Below are 23,510 nucleotides of genomic sequence, written 5' to 3' on the forward strand. Positions count from 1 at the left end.
GGAAAATCTGGCTGAAGAGAGAAGATAAATCGGAGGGGGCATGCGCGTGCACTACTCCAGTGTTAATGTATCGACTCGAGTATTTAAACACACAGAGCTGACCGGTGCTGTGCTGTAGTTCACTGCTGTTATATTGATATTCCAATATAATCAAGACATTATGATAACTTTTTTTTGTGTGGTCATGTTCTCTTTGTTTCCTCCTCGCAACCCATTTTAACATTTAATATAGTATAACAACTTGTTCATACACCTGTTACTTACACACACAGTTGAAGTCAAAATTATTAGCCCTCCTGTTTATTTTCCCCCCAATTTCTGTTTAATGGAGAGATTTTTTTCAACATATTACTAAACATAATAGCTTTAATATCTTATTTCTGATTTATTTTATCTTTGCCATGATGACAGTAAATAATATTTGATTAGATATTTTTCAAGACGCTTCTATACAGCTTCAAGTGACATTTAAAGGCTTAACTGAGTTAATTAGGTTAACTAAGCTAGTTATGGTAATTAGGCAAGTTATTGTATAACGATGGTTTGTTTTGTAGACTAGCTAGAAATCTAAAAAGGGGCTAATAATATTCACCTTAAAATGTTTTTTAAAATATTAAAAACTGCTTTTGTTCTAGCCGAAATAAAACAAAAAAGATTTGCTCCAGAAGAAAAAAATATTATCAGACATACTGTGAAAAATTCCTTGCTCTGTTAAAGATTGTTTGGGAAATGTTTGAAAAAGAAAATGAAAATCAAAAGAAGGCTAATAATTCTGACTTCAACTATATGTATGTATGTATGTATGTCGATATATATAGCCCTTCGGGCTAATTCTGGTGCATTGGCAGAAGTGCTAATTAATGTACACTGTCCATACCAAATAAACAAATAAATAAAATTATATATATATATATATATTGGAGAGAAGTCCTTACCCCAGGTGGAGGAGTTCAAGTATCTTGGGGTTTTGTTTATGAGTGAGGGAAGGATGGAGCGTGAGATTGACAGACGGATCGGTGCAGCAGCAGCAGTAATGTGGTCAATGTTCTGGTCCAATGTGGTAAAGAAGGAGCTGAGCCGAAGGGCAAAGCTCTCCATTTACCGGTCAGTCTACATTCCTACTCTCACCTATGGTCATGAGCTTTGGGTCATTACCGAAAGGACAAGATCTTGAATACAAGCGGCTGAAATAAGTTTCCTTCACAGGGTGGCAGGGCACACCCTTATAGACAGGGTGAGGAGGTCTGTAACCAGGGAGGAGCTCGAAGTAGAGCCGTTGCTCCTCCACATCGAGAAAAATCAGCTGAGGTGGCTCGGGCATCTGTTTCGGACACCTCCAGGACGTCTACCTAGGAAGGTGTTCCAGGCATGTCCCAGCGAGAGGAAGCCTCGGGGAAGACCCAGGACACACTAGAGAGACTAAGTCTCTCCGTTAGCCTGGGAACGCCAAGGGATCCCCCCGGAGGAGCTGGAGGAAGTGCCTAGGGAGAGGGAAGTCTGGAGTTCTCTCCTGAGACTGCAGCCCCAGCGACCCGGCCCCGAATAAGCGGATAAAAATGATGATGATGATGATGAAGTTACAAATAGTTTTTTCTTCCACTTTCAATAAATATGAGTGTAAGTCTTGAGTGGCCGGCTCTACATCTTGTATGAAGAACCTGATCATGTAATTATTTTTTGCACTTACAAATGAATTCATTTCATACAATTTGTCATTTCTACATTCATCACATTCCACTTGCCATTAATATACAGATTTAAGGCACGTTTCATCACAAATAATTAGCATATGATAAATATGTATTAGTATCTATCAGTACTAGTAACTAATCGATAAAGCCTGTCTAAATTAAGTTTATCTAATGAATGTACTTATAACTATATGTTTTAGGTATTAGAATAGCTACTACTGTATATAAAAACATGTACTAGTCACAACCGGAGTAGTTCATATTAAACTAAATTATATTACATTGTGGCATTAAATAAAGTTGATATCTAAATAACAGATTGCAATATTTAACCACTCATTTCTAATATGTTCCAGCATTTAATAAATAAGTAGCATCTAATTACATAGATATCTATAGTGTATACTAGTAATTACATAATGAATAAAAGCACTCATATAATAATAAGAACCAGCATATAACTAATGAGCACTTGTATTTTTTAAAAAGCTACTAGGAAGAATAAGCCCTAGTGCCTAAATGATAAATACTATGGAAAAGACACTAGTATCTAAATAGAAAAGTAAAAGTAGTATTGCGCTGAATAAACTGGGATGGGTTTTCTGTGCCCTGTTCCTCCTTGTCTGTTGCGATTGAACTCAACAGACGCTACACTCGATACTGTATGTGTCATGATAGAGGAGAAAACAGCTAAAGGCTGTGTCACGCTTTCAAAGGCTTTACACGTTTTATCTGCACGTTCTGTGCTCAGAGCATTGTCTAAACATGCTTTGATTCATTATTATGCAATGCTTGTGGTTATGAATTGTACATGCATGAATAAAAGTAAACAGTTTGGATTGTAAAGTCAATGTGTGTGTGTGCCAAATTATCCAGCATATGTTATTAAGCAGCGGATGCCCTTCCAGCCACAACCCAACACTGGAAAACACCCACACACTCTTGCATTCCCACACATACACTACGGCCAATTTAGCTTATTTAATTCACCTATAGCGCATGTCTTTGGACTGTGGGGGAAACTGGAGCACCTGGAGGAAACTTACGCCAACACACTGGGTTATTACTCTTTTATTTATTTATTTATTTATTTATTATTTGTATTTTTATTATTATTTTTTACTACTGTACCACTACTATTTACTGTGTTTACTTGTGTTTTTTAATATATATGAATGTATGTTTGTTTTAATGTAAACTTTATAAATGCTTTGGCAATACATTTTTAATATTTGTCAAGCCAATAAAGCAATTGTTAAATTATCAAACTGAATTGAGAGAGAGAGAGAGAGAGAGAGAGAGTGTGAAAGAGACAGTGTGATGTGTGTGTGTGTGTGTTTTAATCTCCTAAACCCAACCTGTAATACAAGTTCCCCTTGATATTTTAGTATTAATAGATAGAGGTTTCTTTATAGGTCAAAGTTAAGCAAAGCCCAACAGATTCAATAGGAAATTAGATTATAATATAAAATTCTCTATTATTACACCAATCCTGATTCTGATTGGTCACTCCCAAAATGGGATTTCTTTTCTCCCAGTATCAACTGGTAAAAACAGTAAAATAAAAACAAAGGCTCAGGTTACTGGAGCCGGTGCTGTACTCATGATGTGGAAGCTTCATGATTGGCAAGCTAATAAAATATTAAAACATAATCAATATTTTGTGTACAATTGCCTGTTCCAAGCAATACAGACTCACTTTATCCGTTTCACCCAAAAATGCTTTTGTCACTTCATATCTGTTATACTTATCATTTATACTGAAAATACCAAGATGCTTTTTCCATTTGGAGTATGTGTATTGTTTGCAGCTAAAAATATTCATTCATTTTCTTTTCGGCTTAGTCCCCTTATTTCGCCACAGCAGAATGAACCGCCAACTTATCCAGCTCGTTTTTACGCACTGGATGCCCTTCCAGCCGCAACTTATCTCTGGGAAACATCCACACACACTCATTCCCACACAAACTCATACACTCATACACTACGGACATTTTAGCCTTCCCAATTCACCTGTACTGCGTGTCTTTGGACTGTGGGGGAAACCGGAGCACCCGGAGGAAACTCACGCAAATGCAGGGAGAACATGCAAACTCCACACAGGAGTTTGATTTTAAAGACCCAATGAACCAGAATCTGCGACCTTATTTTTTTTTTCGTATTGTAACCAAGCGGCAACCTCCCGCTCGCTCTCATGAAGCAAATATGGACCTTAAACTGCAATACATCCAAATTCTGCGAGTCCTGGCTCCATAATAGAGCAGATATCTGAGCCCACATTTGAAAAGGCCAACTTTACAGCAGAAAAAAAGGTGTTTACAGTCTGGTACAAAAAAAATAAAATTTTCATATAGCTGAAATTACCCTTTATGACAACTGTGAGGGAATTTTTTTTTATAACTCATCCATTTCGTTTATATTAAGTCTGCATAATTAAGGGCGCGGCCCTCTGTTAAATGATGTTTATCAGAGCAAGGAAATTTTCACCGAATGTCTGATAATATTTTTCTTCTGCAAAGTCATATTTGTTTTATTTTAGCTAGAATAAAAGCAGTCTTGAAGTCTTGAAAAATATCTAGTCATATAGTATTTACTGTCATCATGGCAAAGATAAAATATATCAGTTATTAGAAATGAGTTATTAAAACAATTATGTCTAGAAATGTGATTAATCTTTCATTTATATCCATTATTAATAGCCTATTTAAGAGTGAAGGCAGACTATAGGCTATTTTTTCAGTACATGAATAACTGCTTCTTCAAAAACACAAAATATACTTATACATCATTTTTCAATGGAATTCAATAGAATGAACATGGATGTGGCCATTTTTCAGAAAATAGCCTTTTTATTCATTCATTTTCTTTTCAGCTTAATCCCTTTATTAATCTGGGGTTTGCCACAGTGGAATGAACCGCCAACTTATCCAGCATATGTTTTACGCAGCGGATGCCCTTTCAGCTGCAACCCATTACTAGGAAACATCCATACACACTCATTCACACACATACACTATAGACAATTTAGCTTACCCAATTCACCTGTACTGCATGTCTTTGGACTTTTGGGGGAAACCAGACCACCCGGAGGAAACCCACGCAAACGTGGGGAGAACATGCAAACTCCACACAGAAATTCCAACTGACCAGCCGAGGCTTGAACCAGCGACCTTCTTGCTGAGGCGAAAGTGCTACTCACTACGCCACCACGCTATTAAATAGTTTTTTTTTGTTTTGTTTTTTTAAACTATTTTAAATTAAATTACAACCTGTATTTTACCACTCGTTTTGGCTTTAACAGTTTATTGATAACTATTCAAAGAACATCTAACTGAGCTTTGTGAAAAATTGTGTATGTAGGCCTACAGTCATGCCTGTAGAGTTTCCAATACTGTGTCTAAAATAAAACTATCAGAAAGCAAAAAACACAATTATCCAAGGTGCAGCATTGTATTAGATTTTAGCAAACATGAACAAAACATGTAGAAAACACCTCCACCTTCCACGAAAAACAGCCACTTGTGCATCGAGTCAGCCTTCAGAACTGGTCCCTACTGGTAATGCATTTCCTGAGTCAGAGAATTTCCCTGAGTACAGTGGCTAACCGCGGTTAATCATGACATTCTGTTATCTGAGACGTGCATTTCTAAAGGCCTCATACATTATAAACACACTATATAAATACACATTACATTACACATAACACAAAGAAAATATGCGGTTGTAATATGAAGGCACACAGCAATGAACCATGCTCCACTTGAGCTCAAACAAAGCTTGTCATCTTCTTGTGACGAACAGCCACATGCCAAAAACAGGACCTGCTGTATGTCCTCCATCATTCACATGTTAAATCTAAAAACATGCAAAATGTGAGAGGTGCCACTTCCTCTGTCTATTTGCACACACTTGCTGCTTCTCTACATTTTAGATAATGAACCTGAGTGCACAAAAGATATGTGAGCAATATGTAAGCAACCCGTATGGTTTTCTTTTTCAAGCAAGAATGATGTCGATTGCTACTTTCTGTAATACACTATGCCTACCAATTAAGGGTACTGTTGGCAGAGGAAGCCTGATGAGGGTGATGAAATCTGCAAATTTACTCAGGTTATTTAGCCCATTGTTGAGTCTATTTATTTACTCGTATAAATCTGTGTAAATAAATGTGTAAAATAAATGAATTATGTTAATTACAGTAACATTATTGAATACAAAAAAAAGTTCATATGATTTATGCAAAAAAGGTGTTTGTATAGTAATATTTTCTGCTTTTATAAGAGACGAGTGTTTCTAAATAGATATACATGAATTAGCAATATTACACTCATAGCAGTGCTATATGGTTCTTTAACGGCACTAGTGGGAGGCGTGCACTTTAGTGTCCCAAAAGTGACGATGCACAGCCAAATCGCACTCCTACGAGTGTGATATTGTGTTAATATAACCGTTTGACCCATAATTTTGTGTATAAAAAAGAAAATGATTCTCTAGCGTAATATCTAAAGTGATGAAAAAACACATGATTTTGCTCACATTTTGAGATTACAAGGCTAAACGTAACATGAAATGCCATCAATCTACAGAGATGTCCCAGTATTTCTCTGTTGCAATCAGAATATCACAATAATTAACCCAGAAAAGCCAAAGCATCACAAACACTACTGGATTACAATTGTGTTTGCGATTAGGAAACCGTTAAAATCATGTGGGCATACTCATTAGAGGTAAACAGATGGCCACAAAGTAACTCAGGGTTATACAAAGAGTGGCCAACACAAAATACATACATCTCTGATATGAGAGTCCCTTCTCACACTCAATACACTACAATTACTATGGTATAATTACAGCACTACAACACACAAAAGAGATCGACTTAGAATGTCACTTACCAGTTTAATAATGATTTGATCAGCTGTAGTTAGATATTATGCTGTTTTTCTCCTCTAAGGGTTTATTAAGCAGTCTCTGTCGCCATCTTGTGGATGGACAACATCAACTGTCTTTGCTTAGTATGACAGGCTAACTGATGCAAACGCATCTCTCTGAAATTATAAATATTTAAAACAGGCACTATAATTATAAATAAACTGCAAAGTTAAAATCTAAACAATTACTAACTATTGATCTAAACATAATTACACAGATTTCTTACATAATTCTGCACAGAAACAAAAAAAAAAAAATGTCTGCAGACTCTGTCTAGCATGTAACAAATCATACCGTACTGTACATAATTATTGCTCAGTGAAAACTAGGAATACGCTGAGGTTACTCCTCAAAGCTTATACCATTTCCTTAATGCATTAAGCAATAAATGGGGTTTTGGTTTTCGGTTTCATCTCTCTGGCTAGTTGGTTTGGTTCCACACTTTCCTTTGGTTAACATCAGACTAAGTTACCCCAATAGAGCAGCATGTAGAACTTGAGATCAGCTGAAGAGAGTGTTCTGACTGGTTTTTCAGCAATTAATCAGTGTGTGAGGACAAAAACTGTAGTGATGTACCCAAGAAAACAATTCAAGTCAAGAAGAAACACGAGCAACCTGGCTGTAACTGCAATTATTTGAGAAATGTGGCGAAAACGGAGTGGATTACTCAAATATTAGACATATTTGCATGAGCCGAGTGACAATTACTGACAATCACACTAAACACTTTGTGCACACTTTGTACACAATTCATCTTCCGGTTTCCCTTTGTGGAACAAGAAAACAGATATGGAAAGATGGAAAGACACATTCTCTCGATTCATTTGGCTGCCATCCGTTTGGTGTGTTCACTGACAGCTTTTTGGTCCATACACAAGGCGACAACAGTTGTTTTTAATCTGCAATACTAGTTTGGTGTGTCCCAGCCCTTAGATGCAGGTTCACATTATAGTCAAAGCAGGAGAAACATGTTAAGACTAGCAATTCACTCATTCCACAACCTGGAATCCCAAACAGCATTACTGCTCAGACAAAGAAACCACAAAGACACATTCAACGCAGCGAAGAGAAAAAAACCTAAAGGAAACACAAGGATATTTTATTAGGCTCATCATCAGACAATTACAGAAAAATGCAAATAACAAACTGCACCTTTTGAGCAGCTTTTCAAATACTAAGGTACAAAAAAAGGACCGTTCGTAATGGCAACCAGTCACATCTTATCATGCCAAGCCCTTCAGAATGCTACATGGTCAAACTGCATAGTGTAGTGTTTGTACGGCCGATAAAGCTTCTATACTTCATCCTCAAGGTGAACCAAGGTTAAACAGTCTTTTTATAACATGAGTGTACAGTGCTTGGCATTTTCCGTGATAAGAAGTGTTTGATAGAGTGCTACTAGACAGAGAAGACGAGTAATGTGTCTGAAATATAAGAAAAGTCTAATAGGAAACTTACAAAAAGACAAACGGCACAAAGTTCAAGCACATCATCACCCCTTTCAATCTCCACAAGAGATATTCAGCATTACTAAAGTGCATCTCTCCAAGACTTGTCAAGAAAAATCATTGTTTGTTCGATTTCAAAAAACAAACACACAGAAAAAAACACGTCAATAGATATGTGTAACTGCTAATTTAAAAGTACTTGATTTAAAAGTTTGTTCCCATGATAGAAATGTGTTTTTTAGAAACTATTTACATGCAGGGTTTTGTATTTTTAATTTCTGAGTGAAATAATTTGAAGACAACAGACAACATAAGTGTGTTTTCCAAGGCAACTACTTATGAGTGAGCAGTTTTCAGCTATTTGAAACTATTTTTTAGAAGCAAACATGGTGATAAAAGCACACGTTGGTGATCAAGGTTTTTCTCTTATTTAATAGTTGTCTTTTGTTTCCTTCTTGCCACGCTTTTCCTTCATATTTTGGGCAGCTTCGGTGCGCTTACGATGGGGTTGGTTTCCTGTAGGAAGCGTCGGCCTGCGCTTTTGTAGTCGTAGGTGCAGTCGTGGGTCTCCGAGTAGCGGTGAATGGAACAGAAGATGTTGCCACACCTGACATCAAAAATAAACACACATCTTTATGAGAGCTGCAATAATCAGACAGCAGTCAAAACAATGTTTCCTCAGAGCTGTGGAGATGTGTGCACTTCTGATATTGCTTCCTTAGGGCTGAATAAATGGATGGTGTTTGGAGAGCATCAGGATGTGCATTGATTTTTTTGCATGAAACTGAAGCTGTTAGAAAACTGTTTGGGAAAAAGTGCATAGCAGGACTAGGCATTGGCCGGTAAAAGAATCTGATGGTATGATATCTTTGTATAAAAATATCCCGGTTTCACAGTGATCACTGCTATAAAATAAGTTCTTTTTAATGTCTGGGCTTTTCCCCATTTAAACACAATATATTTTTATTTTCAATATTTTTATTGCATTTTTTCCAGATAATATACAAACTTATAAATGTATTTGAATAGAAGGCTATCAGCAAAAAGATGACATCAAATATATAGCAACAAAAACAAGAAAAACTCTTAAATCAAACTTACACTTTTCTACTCCCCTCTATGCTCCATTCCTCCCATCTCCCACCCCTCCCTATTTTCTGAGGCCTTCAAAAAGTATGCAAAGATGAATCAAGACACAGTTACGTTACACGTATGTTTTGTGGTGTTTTGTTGTTTGTTTTCTGTTTTGCGTACTATTCTTTCTCTTCCACTGTGTATCCTGTCCTGTTTTAGGTGTGCAACCATTGGTCGAAGGGGCTGTCAATCACCATTGTGACTCAATCGCCGCACCAATCAGGAAGTGGTCCTCACAGTATAAAAGCCATGCGCTTGCACTTGTCTTCAGGAGCGCTTGGCTCACGGCCAGACTCCTCACTTCTGTTGGCCGGCTTGTTCATTTGTGTTTTGCTTAGTTTGGTGGCTGTTGCTGTGTTCTAGTTTTCTCTCGATTTAAGTGGTCGATTTATTAGATAAGCTTGTGCAGCTCAATTTAATATCTATTGAGAAGTTGAACAATCTTTATGATAATTGGATTATACAAGATCTTGTTTTGCTAATGGCTAGTGTGTACTTTGAGGGAACTCTAGTAATTTGAGCAGCATCGTATTTTTACTTGTTAGTTTATGGATGCGTTGCCACATGTGTAATTATGTTTTAAAATGGTTATGAAGTTTAGTTAAGCGATGTGCAGAAGATTATGGTTTTGTTTCCGCAATTTTCTTTGTCAGTTTAGTGGGTTGGGGTTTAGTTAGATCGTTTTGTTATAATTATTTCCTTGTTTTGGCAACAATCCTGTTTTTCTGTTTAATTCAGTTATTTATAATTACATGCACATTACATCTAATTTCCTATATTCATTGTTTGACATTCTCTGTGTAATAAATACTTTTGTTTCACTTAACCAGCAGTTGTGTTCTCATTTTTCATCCAGCATTAATACAGACTCACTGATTGTTATGTTTTATCCATTTAATATCTTAATAACTTAAACACGTAACAACACAGATAAATAAATATGGTGATTAATTAAATAAATAAATACATAAATAAATACATAAATAAATAAAGATATAATGAATATATTGGTAAACATACAAGAAGATAATGTAAATACTAAAAGTCTCTCTTTATCCCTTTGGAAATTCTAGTCAGGAGGTCCTTAAATGTTAATGTTCTCTATGACAGACAGTATTGGACTCCATGATTGGGTAAAGGTGTACAGAGATCCTTTAAAACAATGTCTCAGTTTCTCAAGATAGATGCAATGTAGAACCTCTTTAATCTAATGTTCTGATGATAGAGGGGACACATGTGTCCATTAAGGAATTGCGCACCTGGCGAGTAAGGTGGTAAAGGCAATGATGCAGAGTGTTAATGTTAGTGTAGTGAAAGATTACCAAAATGGGAGTCAGAGGGTCAGAAAGTATGACTGTATTAAGGGCTTAAGAAAGAATTTAAAAAATATTAGACCAACAGTTTGTTAATTTTGAACATGACCAGAACATGTGAAGGTAATCGGCCGGTGACTGCTTACATCTGTTACAGGCATGGCTTCTGTTTGGAAATATTCTAGAAAGTTTGCATTAGTTAAATGGGTCCTATTAAGTACTTTACATTGTAATAGGGCGTGTCTGGCACAAATACATGACGAGTGAACTATATTAAAAATGTCCTTCCATTGGTTCTCAGAAATCTCAATACCCAGATCCTGCTCCCATGTTTAAGTAAACCAGTTGGTATGGAAGGCAAGTAAAACACAATATATTTTATTTTGAGAAAAATGTAAAATATTTTGGAGCAGTAAACATGTCAGGGTAAATAATTCAAATGAATCATTGACTTCATGTCAAAAACACTGATTTCTTTACAATTTAAAATGGCATTTTTTGGATATCTTTTCTGCTGGAGATACTGTTGTCCTAAAAAAGCAAAAAAATGTAAATAAAAAATCTTAAAAATACAGAAGATTTTGGCAGTTTTAAAACCTTAACATTTCCTCTACCTTGAAAAGTGGTTATCGTTGTGCCTAAACATGACCAGATGGAAAGGTTTCTAAACATCCCACACAGAAGCCGAACATCTTGTTTCTGAAGACTGCGGTTAAAATTTCCTTGTGAAACTGACATAACAACATTTTGTTTTTTTCAGTATGGCATGGACTATAACAGGGGTTCTCAAACTGCGGGCTTCCTCCTAGTGGTACATGGTAAAATACTGAATAACGGAAAAAAAAAAAATTACAACACACGTTAATCGGGCCAGGGTTGAGCAGTGAGGTTGAGCAGTGAGGCCAAAATCATGTCGCATTTCCACTGTCGGGCTAGTAGCTCGCAGCACGTCACGCAAACCCTGCCCAGTTCAGGGCAAATCAGGCAGGCAGACAAAGTACACCATTGCTTCATGAAGAAAAGATTAAAATGAAGACAACTAAAACAAATAATATAAATATAAAAAATATATTTTGATTCATTATATTGTTTACTTGCCGACCGACTGTTGGCATTATACAGAGTGGTCTTGCCACTAAGGGAGGGACCCAGCGCACCATCAATAATATAAAAATACAGAAATTCTCTAGTAATAACTGCATATAAAATGTATTTAATAACATTAGTCACATTAGTTAATAAAAAAAGATCACAAATCTCCGACTAAAACGTATTGAAGCTCCCCCCTTTTGAAAAAGACATGCATGATATATTAGTTTGCCTGGATCAAAGCTTCATCATTACAGGCACGGGGAAACTGAAGGAAGTCATAGATAACATGACATGAACAGAAATAGCTCTGTGTGGTTATGTGCACATGCACTAAATTAAGTGCACACTTCCCTTTAAAATTACTGATGTATATTAAGTTCCTCTGTTTTAAAGTGTTACAAAAAAAAACTCATACTCAGAAATAAATGTACTAAGAAAATTAAACCGCCACCTTCGTACATTTTCCTTTACTAATTCTAACCTTAGAATGCAACACAGCTTAGAATGATTATCAGATTGCAAAGACTGCACTGTAATGATGTCAATCTGTAATCTGATGTGCAACACTGCAGAGCGCTCTTGCACATAACTGGTTTCTCACTTCAGCAACAAATCCGCCACTCCTCCAAAGTTACAAATTGTTTTCATCTTTTCAGTTTCATAAGAAGCTTCTTTGTGTTTTGACCAAAATAAAATCTCCATGTTTCAACATTTAAAATGTGATAGTTGTAATATTCATTAATTCATTTTCTTTCCGGCTTAGTCCCTTTATTAATGCGGGGTCGCCACAGTGGAATGAAGCGCCAACTTATACAGCAAATGTTTTTACACAGCGGATGCCCTTTCATATATATATATAAATGTATTATTATTATTATTATTATTATTATTATTATTATTATTAAAAATAATAATAAAAATAATAATATACCTAAACATATTTTATTATCAAATATGGCGGTTCAGTATTATGCTATTTATCCATTGGTTTAATACTATAATCAAAATATAACTACTAATAATGATATTATTATTATTATTATTATTATTATTATTATTACTAAATGCATATATAAATAAAACACAATAATAATAATAATTATTATTATTATTTTAATTATTATTTTAGGGCATGTTTTTATTATAAATTGTAAGTTTAAATATTATGCAGTTTATTGGTTTTATTTTTACTGTTTAACTATGTATAATTTTTATTAGCAGTCAATAAATAAATAAATAAATCACTATAAAAATTATAACTCTGAAGCAGTATGCTTTTTATTATGAATTGTTAGTTCAAATAGTATTCTTTTTTTTTTTTACAATTTAACTATGTAGTATTATTACAAAAAATAAATAAATGAATAAATAAATATTAAATTATATGCATTTCTCCAATTTGTTCTGCTTGTTTTTAACAAATTCAACACATACACTTTGATGGTCAGAAATTGATCGGTGTGGCATAATGTTTTTAGGTTTAAGTGCTGCATAAAGAGCTCATAGTGTACCTGCATTCATAACTGGTAGCTAATCCCGTCTTCTTTCCACACAGGAAGCAGTGCTTTGAGCTCTTCTTCTTCACTCCAGAGGAAACCTTCACAGGGGGCAAGTGATGCGTCTGAGTCCCTAAACCAATGTTCACACAAAACACAAACAAATTACAGGAACAGAACAAGAGAGATGATCACAACAGCTATAAAATATGAGGGAAAATACCTATGTACTATTTAAAAAAAAGCTGTTTATTTCTGCACAAGTCACAATAATGAAGAGCAATGGAAAACCACTGATAGTGAGAAAAAAAAAAGCAGCAAGCAACAGGGCATGATATTAGATTTCCAGTCATGTACTTGCTGGTCTGTCTATTCTATTATTTGCCATCACTGCCGCATTTTCAAGCCAATAACGATCTGAGATGTGACAGAACGTTCAGACGTGCTGAAATGTCAGGGAACGTATCCCAAATGTATGAGGAGGACCACCTGTTGCACAAGCATCCTCCAGACTCTGAAGAGCACAAATTGAGCACACGGTTTCTCTTAGCATCAAGCACCTGAGCTGCTTTTTGTTTCGTTTCACACGACTGCTTTTGTAAACATGTGACAGTCTGAATATTTATTTGTGTGACAGCCCTTGGTTCTTTTCTTTGTTTCATTCTTGGTTTCAGGCAGCAGTTTCTGCATGACACTGAATATTTAAGAGCCCGACAGTCCATTTCACATGTAACACCTCTGGTAAGCTCAACCCTGCAGTCCTGACCTACTGAAGACCAGAGTTTCATCGCTGCATTTGATAAAGAAGAGACACAGTTTAAAGGGATAGTTCACCCAAACATTCTCTCCACTTGTTCCAAACCTCTCCGAGAATCTTTTTTTGTTGAAGATCTTTTGAAGGATGTTAGAAACTGCTAGCCACTGACAATAAATGTCACATAAAATGGAATTTAAACTCATATTGGTAGCACTTAACACTGTATAAAGCACATAATCTGTACCTGAGGTGAAGATTGTCATAGAAGTACATGCTGTTGTTCTGCCGTGACGTTGCAGATGGTTAGGAAAAAAACTCATTTTAGCCACTGACTTTCTTCAGCTTTTTTCCTACAGTGCATGTCAATGGCTTCCAATATCCAACACAATTCAAAATATCTTGGTCACAATTTATTTTATGTTATCAACAAACCATTAAGTAAGACTTTGAGCTCAATTAGCGACTAATTTGCTGCTTATTAATAGTTAGTAAAGCAATATTTACAGTAGATACTGAGTAGGATTAGGGATGTAGACAAAAATTGTACTTTATAAGTGCTAATAAATAATTAATTTCTTAATAATAGACAGATTATATGCCAGTAGTAAATGGTGTAAATTGTCACATAAACTAAAGTGTTAATGTTATATTTCGTGTTATTTTGGTGAACTATGTCTTTTCTTGAGTTTTCTTGTAATCATCCCAATATAACACATTTGTTGGCACCTAGAAAACTCTAAAATGGGCCTCTCCTCCATTATCAGTCGCAGGTCGAACAAATTCTATCAAAATGAACGTGATTACCTAAGTCATCTATTCATTTCAATGTATCCCAGTGTTTATTCCTAATTCCTTTTTTCGTAGGCTGGACAGTGCTTTCACTTCATTTATATGGAATGGTAAACCTGCTAGAATGCCTAAAAGTCTTTTACAGCATCCCAAGTCTATGGGTGGAATGTCTTTAGCTAGTTTTCAATGTTATTATTTGGCTTCAAATATCCGTTTTATACTTCACTGGCTTTACGAAGATGTTGGGGCTGATGCTTTACCATGGATAGCCATCGAGTCTACCTTATGCTTGCCCTCTTTGCTAGCATTTTTTTTTTAGGTTTGTTTAATGTACTTATTAATTAAGGTAAAATGTTGTTTGGGCTCAACTGAAGTGTTTTTTTTTTTTTTTCTTTGTCGAGTCCGCCGACTCTAAAATTAGGAGTCGAGAATCAGAACTCCAAAAATCGACTCCAAACAACCTGAAACCGAACACCCCTAAATCAACATATTGATGGATTATCAATGGATTTTTAGTAGACTGTTGTTGGATTATCAGTAAATTATTGTTAAATTAACTGTGGATTATCAGTGGACTATTGGTGGATTATCAGTAAATTATTGGTAAATTATCAGTGAATTATTTGTGGACTATTGGTGGATTATTGGACCAGAATCAGACAATTTTTCTCATGACCTGCCTGCCTAGTGACTGGATTGTTGCAAGATCAGATACGGCTGCGACTGGAAGTTAACAAGAATTTTTTATATTATTTATTAAATTTCTCATTTATTGTATTTTATTAACGTTACCCCCACCCCAACCATCACAATAATGTAAAAACAGCGGTTGTCCCAAGTATTATTTAGGTTATCTATTAAATTTCCCAATAAATTGCATTTTTTAACACCTACCCCCACGCAAACCCTAAACCCAACCGTCACAGAACTGTAAAAATATTAATCATTGTTATACAGTGTCATGAAACAATGCTGCTATATTGATGTGCATATTGCACTTCTGGCCAGCCGTGAATCCGATCTAGACTTTACCCGGTGAGTGGCCAGAGTTCTGGTCAATTTCAGCCCATCTGTTCTTAGTCTTGGCATGGGCAACGATGTCATACACTGTGTCCTAACAACACACAACATCGTTGATTCCAGTGATAGGCAATTTGTCCGTCTGCACCAAACGAGGCATGACAGAAACATTTAAACACCAGCCACTGCACTTAAAATTAAATGGTAAAGGTTTCTAACCTAATTAATATATATTAAGGCTCTTTAACTTTATTAAAAGGCTACTGAGTGACTGAAGGTGTTGGTTTGCACTATGTCACAGTTCATTTTTAAATCGTCTGCTAGTTATTTAATTTTCAAAATCTGCTGCTGCTTTCAATAGTATGGCAATAAATAACACATAAAATGGTATTTAAACCCACATTGGAAGCATTTAATACTGTATAAAGCACATAACCTGGACCTGAGGTGATCATTGTCATGGTAGTATATGCTGTTGTCAAAAACTCCTTTTAACAAAGATGTTGCGAAGTTGCGTTATCTGTTGTTAGCACATATTGATAGATAGTCTTGTGCTCATACTCACAACTGCATAAAAACTTGTTACTTGTGTGGAACTCTTTCTGCAGCGTGTGAAAGCGTGTACTTTCAAAACCATAAATCTGCAAAAATTGCTATCAGCAGGTCACCCTTAACAAAAAATATATAATAAACAAATCAGAAATCGGGATTGGCTAAGAAAATTGAATTTGGTACATGTCCCATCCTAATATTTACAGAAAGTAGCTTTTTTATGCATTTAACATTCCTATGTTTATTGTGGTACTGTATGGAAAGAGTGGAATAGATCAGGAAAGATCAATGAACCAGGATTCAACGAGAAGCTAGAATGCCACAAGTGTAGTATTCTGAAAAATATTTATACAATGGATCTGAAATTGTATTAATGATCGTTTTTTTTCCAATCAGAGAAATCGTCATTTTGACATTTCTTGACTAATTATGGTAACAGTTTACAATAAGGTTGTATTAATAAGAGTGTTTCGATTTTAATTCGAAATTGATCGAAATTCATGCTCAATCTCAATTATCCCATCAAAAAATGGAATCGTCGATGCTGCCACGCCCCATGTCACATCAGTTTAGCTTGTCAAGCAAAAAAAAAAAAAAACACATTTATTGAAGTGCTGCAAGTCAACCAAACAACTATAACAAACAGCCATAAGACAGCATGGCAATAGCAGTCGCAGGAGATTCTTTGACAACACCCCCCCCCCTCCTTTTTCTAAGTCGCAGGAGTGAAAGTAGTGTATAAGTATAAGTTATGTTGACAATGTTTGTGTGGTCAAAAAAAAAAAAAAAAAAACGCAGTTTGCAAGCACGACTAACATGGCAGGGCATCTCCGCAGGCACCACAAAAACATAGACGTATCTGTTAAACCGAAAAGTGTAACACAAACTACTCTCCTGTCATCATTTAGAATAAAACTTCCAATTAACTCAACACATGGAAAGGCAATTACAAGCACGGTAGGAGTATTTATAGCCACAGACATGCAACCTTATTCAGTGGTAGAAAACTCTGTCTGGTTTAAGGCATTTAATTAGCATGCTAAAACCACACTAGGAAATCCCAAGTAGAACGCATCTAACAGCTACAGTGATATCCTCCATGCACAATAATGTGAAGGAGAAAGTTATTGAAGGTCTTAGCAGTGCACATTTAGTAGCCTTGACTACAGATTGCTGAACCTCCAGAGCAACACAGAGCGTCATGACTGTCAGATATATTATATCACATAAAAGTCTTAAAATGGCACAGCTTGTGCTTCCAAATTTTTCTTTTTTAAATCGCGAATCGAACCGTGACTTTAGAATCGAAAATGTAATCGAATCGAGGATTTGGAGGATTGTGACACCCGTATTAGTTAATGTTAATGCGCTTTCTGACATAAACAAGCAATGAACAATACATTTATTACAGTATTTGTTCATGTTAGTACCCGTCAGTTAATGAAAATACAGTTGTTCATTGTTAGTTCATGTTAATTTATGGTGCATTAACGAATGCCAACAAGCATGGATTTGGATGTTAGTAAGGCATTCGTAAATGTTTAACCATAATCAATTAATGCATTGTTCTTACTTAGTTCATGTTAGTAAATACATGAACAAAAATTGACTAATAAAACCTTACTGTAAAGTGTGACCCAAAATATTTAAAATGTAAAAACTAGTACATGTTCGGTTTAATATAAAATTGTGAATGTTTGTTTTTTTAGACAGCTTTCACTATCCTTTTCATTAATTTGCATCAATATAGAAGTAACATTATGACAGTCTGAACTGTGAGCTTCCTGTCACATAATGACAAACTCACACATAAAATGACACTGCACATGTTTCATTTTTATTTTTAACTCTTTAAAGTTCCGTTAACTACTGACTTACACGTTACAAATCCAAAAAAAGGACCATGATTTTAGCTAAAATTCTTTTTAATGTTCTATTGAAGAAAACCAGTTGGCCATTAGTAATACTGTAAGGCTGCAGGCACTCAAAAGTTTCACAAGTGACATGTGCAGCATGACATTAAACCAGTGGCCTGTGGATTTACAGATGGGTTTCACAGGCCTGGGGAGTGCAGGCGTAAAAATGTGAAAAGGTGTGAAAAAAGGCCAAGACTCGCCATGAATGATAATATTCTCAAAAACAAAAAAGTTTCTGCAGCAGGACTGCATTTTGAAAGCTTTATTTCACATGAACAGAGGCATTTATGTCAAACCACTCACCTAATCTCTTTATTGAACTGGAGAGGCCACTTGATGAGCTTGATGCCTGCAATGACATGATTTTGTGTGATAAAGTGTTCACAAGATTGCCACAGAACTATTCTCATTAGCTGAAATGCCATGGCTAATGAATCGCTCCTTGTGATCTGTTTTGCATGCTGTATAATGTGCAGCAAGCGTCTATTCTTGACAGGATACCCGCTCTACTTGTAGCACTAATTTGCAAGATGACATTCACAAGTCATACTGAGTTCAAATAAATTAATTATGACGTTAATATTAATTTTACCAATCAAATAAATCTATTTATTATATTTAGTACGTGTAATATGAGTGTTGCAAATTTAACATCAACTAACTACTAAAATAAATCAAGTCAATTTTAATTAATTAAAACAATTATATTAATAATAACTATATCCAAAATATTCTTTAACGTAAATACCTTATTCAAATGTGTTACTGCAGGATTATCTTATCTAACATGATTTTAAGTGAGCGGTATGACCAAAACCTTAACTTTTTTTAATGAAAACAGATTTTAGTAAAGCCATATGTCCTTTCAGGGGTGTTGTCATCCACTTGGAGTTGCGATTTTGTGTCTTATTTGGCCATTGCTTTCTCTTTGATTTAGCTAGCAGATTGATTTTTGGTGACAAATCTTATTTTAACTCATATTTTTCAGAAAATACACAAATGCTCAACACAAATTTACTACCTTTTTGTTATGTTTGGGATGAAAACACCCACTGAATTAAACTGCTGTAAAAATGCATTAGATTTTTTTTTTTTTCAAATTATTTTGCTGTTTGTTAACTTCAGTCCTGATTAAAACTACTAAATTGCTTACAAAATTACAGGATTTTAACTCTTTAATTCCCAAATTCATGAATAATGTCACTGATTTGGTGACAAAAACACACAAAATGACGTATTTTTAACATAAAAAGTAATTGTGGACTGGATTTTTGTTACCTTTTATTAAAGTCTTGGACATGTAAAACAACATTGATGCAATGTTTTTGATTAAATTTTTTTTTTTCTCCCTAATTTATTGTTGGTGACAATAAATTGATTTATTGTTGGTTTTTGTCCATTGACTTCCATTATAACCACATTTTTTGATTGCAATACCATGACACCATATAATCATGCTTTTTTTGATTGTTGGTGGTTTCCCCTGTTGGGAACAGGTAAAATTTGTCATTTTTTACTGTTGATCATCAGTTAGCAGCATTAACCCTTTAGATAGGCCTGTGCAAAAAAAGCCTAGTTTCTGGATTTTTTTTTTTTTCATGGAGTATAACAGCAAATTAAAGTGTGAGCATGTGTATGAGAGTGACCTTTGCACACTTACCTTGAAGTGTCTGAGAAAAATCTAAATATGAAACTCAGGTCTCAGAACTACATGGGGACTAAAAACAAAGACTAAAACAAACAAGGAATATAAACAAAGACTGTGTATTCATCAATGAGGCAAAAACAGCCATCAACAGTAAATTAGGGAGAAAAAATTCAAATCTAACAATACATTAAAGCCAATGTTGTTACTAATCGCTTACATGTCCAAAACTGTGATAAAGGGTTTCAAAGAAATCAGCCCAAAACTATATTTTTTATTGAAAATACATCATTTTGTGTGTGTTTTTTTAATCAAATCAGTGACATCATTTATGAATTTGGCAATTAAAGAGTAGAAATCCGGTAATTTAAAAAAAAACATTTAGTAGTTTTGATCAGAACTGAGGTTGATTAAGAGATTTATGCAAAATAAATGGAAAAAATATTGATCTGATGCACTTTTACAGCAGTTTAATTTAGTGCAGAAGGGTTAAGTTATGATAAAAACTCAATGCTGTTTTCACCCCAGATGCGGCAAGCGCGGATAAATCGAATATTTTCTTCTATGGTGTTAGTTCCTGGTTCCTAGGTTTTCAATTTATTCTAAAATCTTCTATTAAGTAGATGCGTAAAGCCGTGAACATTTTAAGTTTACTCGCTTCATTTGCGCGTCAAATCCGCTTCATTCGCACGTCAAATTCACTTCAGAACAGACATGGATTCGGTTGATGGGCAGGGTTTCTGTCTGCCCGGTGACTCTAGCTTCATTGCTAAATGGCTGAAATGGATTTTCTTGAGAGAATAGTTGTATTTATGTGCATTATGAAGGCTGAAAAACAGCGTCAATTCATTTGGAGCCGTGTCTGAGTCCACTAGATCCTTTCAGGGATGCACCACAAGAGGTCTTTGCATTGACTTAACATATACTGTAAATCACTCGCGCTTGACGATTAACTATACGATTAAGACTAAAACTATACGATTTAAATTGATCAAATTAACATTAACTGTAAAATGGGTGCAAAAAACATTTATATTCAACTCATTTAATAAAACAGTTTAAAAGAACATTACAAAAAAATAATTTTAGATGAAATATTTTGCAACAAATGATTATTTATACATAATTAATTATACATAATTACAAGTGGAATATATAGCCAAATTACACATTTATTTTGGCATAGTATTTCACTATGTTTAGTGGCTAAAAAAAGGTGGGTATAATTTCACAATTTCCAATACTAATCTTAAAACTACTTTTTTTTTTTTGAAGCATTTCTAAGGTAAACAGCAATTTCCCATCAGCTCAAACAAATCAATTGCACTTTTAATGAGAGGGTGCTCGCTGCAGAGCCATTTGAGGAGAGCTGAGCTCCAGCGAGGGGGAGCATGAGCTGTCGCTCCTCCTTCTGTAAGCTGTTTTAATGCGTACACCAACCCCACCCCTAACCCTACCCCCAGTGACATCACTCATAGAAGAAATGCAAAAAAGGTGGAGCTCAAGCTTAAGCTCCCCCTCGCTGGAGCTCAGCTCTCCTCAAATGGCTCTGCAGCGAGCACCACTTGCTTTTAATTTGTCTTAAATACAGGGTATAATGTGCATCGAGCATCTTTTTAACCTCTAGTAGCCCTAATTTGCACAACATGTTTTTGCATGTCATGAGTTATAGCAAATACCCCTTCTCCTGCTGAGATCAAATAAACATCAGATTTGAGAAGCCAAATAAGAGGTGAGATCAGTAAAAGCAGAAGCAGAAGTCAAGGTTACCAACTCACCGTGAAGCCAGCTGTGCGCTGTAGGGGGGAGATCCTCCTCAGCAGGTCCTCCTGCAACAGATGGATGTTGTTTGGAAGGGGCGCGGCGGTGGCACACAACCTTCCCAAAGCGTAAGGACTGGTCAAGGTCTCCTGACCACCGCTGCCCGCCAAGGAGGCCAGAAGTTCTGCGTTGCTCACCGATCCCAATGGCTCTTTAGTGGCTTTATTGGCCAGGTTTGTAATGTCTCGGGCTTCGCTTTTGGAAATCACCTCTGAGTGCTTATCAACTTTGAATGTAGTTTTTGAAGGAGAACTGATGGGGAGAGATGGGCTAGTTCTGAGGAGAGCATGAGACGGACTGGGATGAACTGAGGAACCGGTGAACTCAAAATGACGTGGAGGTGTGAAGGGCTCAGTGGTGAGGGTAAGGTCATGTTGGGATGGTAGTCTCCAATTAGAGTTGACGGCTTGGGAAAGAAGAGGAGCTGCGGCGTTGGCCTCAGGCATCGTTAAAGAGTTCAGACTTCGCTCTCGCTGAGCAGATACATCCAAACTCAGGGGTTCAGGAAGATTGAAGGGCACAGCTTTGGGCGACTCAATAACTGTGGTTTTCTCAGTTAGTGTTAGGTGTTCGTTCTTGATATCGACTTCATCCTGAACTCCAGGGCTGGACAGAAGAGATAGAGGCGGGTAGACGCAGTCTCGCATGACTTTAGGCCCTCTCATATCCAGCCGGGATACTTTGGGAGGGAGTCTAATCTTCCTGGGCACTGGATTATCCCATGGTTCCTCAGCCTGCAGCATGTATATGCCAGAGGCTGCAGAGGATGGATGAGCACGGCTTGAGGAAGCAGGACTGGAGAGAGATGTGTAGGGTTGGTGGGCGGAGCCAGCAGTGGGGGTGGACAATACAGGTTGCTGCTGATCACCGATAGGAGGTAGATGTGTTGAAGAGGCGTGTCCTATTTGAGGAAGGACACGGAACATTCGATGGTGTCGGGCAGAGCCGTGGGAACCGCTGCAAGGTCGCGGACCCACTGGAGGTCGGATTTTTAATTTAGCAGTCTTTTTGGGCTGAAAAAAAAACAAGTTTGTCTATTAAGGAAAGTAAACAGAGAAAATATAATGAGCATTCCTTTGTGATCAGGGGCACATTACTGAAAGTATCTGGCCTATAGGTCCCATGAAATGCTTTAAATTTTTTATTTGATGTCTGGCATGATCTCAACTTAAAAATCCCGAGGGTGGGACAGAGTAGCTCCTCCCCTTTTAAAAAAACAGCCAATAGAGTTTTGTTTTTATAACAGCTCTGTCAGTGAGAGTGGTTGAGATCAAGTGCATCAAATAAGCAGTACCTTGAAAGAGGTGGGGCTTGTCAGATACTAGAGAGCATTTGATTGGTCTTGAAGACTTGATGAGAAACTTAAGTATGAGGTGGCATGGAAACAAAAGATAATTGATTCATTTAGGCGGAAGCGACAAACGGCAAGCTTTATATGTTTATATCAGTGTTTTATTTCAGACTGTTTTGGAGCTAATAGACATCCATAAAATGAACAGACTAAAACTAACATCTAAAAAATATATTTTATTTTCTTGGGATCTTTAACATAAGATATGATATGCTGAATTAGATGCATATTACAGAAGCTAATCTTAAAACTGATTAAGGACTTTTGTTCTATTTTGCCTAATTGTACCTTGTGTATAGTTAGGATATCTTAAATAGCATCAAGTTCGACAATCCAGTCTTAATTCTGTTACCATGCAACCGACACTGTGAGCTGCTAATGAGTTAAACTGAACAAAACCGGTGAGCTTTTAGACAAAGCAGGCTAACATTTTTGCAATAGAAGCTACAATACTTTGAAAATCAAAAAGACATTAGTCACATACACTATAAGCAGTAATCCTCCATGTTGGTTGCAGTTTCTGTGCTAACAGTAATATCATGCCACACTGCAG

General features: G+C 36.0%; 1 protein-coding gene across 2 annotated transcripts in view; it reads right to left on the bottom strand.

Annotated features, from left to right (window-relative positions):
• Positions 1-7,701: 7,701 nt before the first annotated feature.
• The window catches only part of zfand4 (zinc finger, AN1-type domain 4), a 51,085-nt gene continuing 35,276 nt past the window's right edge, over positions 7,702-23,510 (bottom strand). The window contains exons 7-10 of one of the 2 annotated variants that reach the window (NM_001202471.1): positions 21,564-22,619; positions 18,444-18,489; positions 13,122-13,239; positions 8,124-8,678 (exon numbers count right to left, since the gene is read on the bottom strand). In NM_001202471.1, the coding sequence (NP_001189400.1) occupies positions 8,543-8,678; positions 13,122-13,239; positions 18,444-18,489; positions 21,564-22,619 (1,356 nt within the window). In that variant the 3' untranslated portion in view covers positions 8,124-8,542. Of the gene's footprint in view, positions 8,679-13,121; positions 13,240-18,443; positions 18,490-21,563; positions 22,620-23,510 lie in introns of both variants that reach the window. The other variant, XR_002459799.2, reaches the window with a different exon arrangement.

This window comes from Danio rerio, chromosome 13 (genome assembly GCF_049306965.1).
Source record: "Danio rerio strain Tuebingen ecotype United States chromosome 13, GRCz12tu, whole genome shotgun sequence".
NCBI classification, from domain to species: domain Eukaryota; kingdom Metazoa; phylum Chordata; class Actinopteri; order Cypriniformes; family Danionidae; genus Danio; species Danio rerio.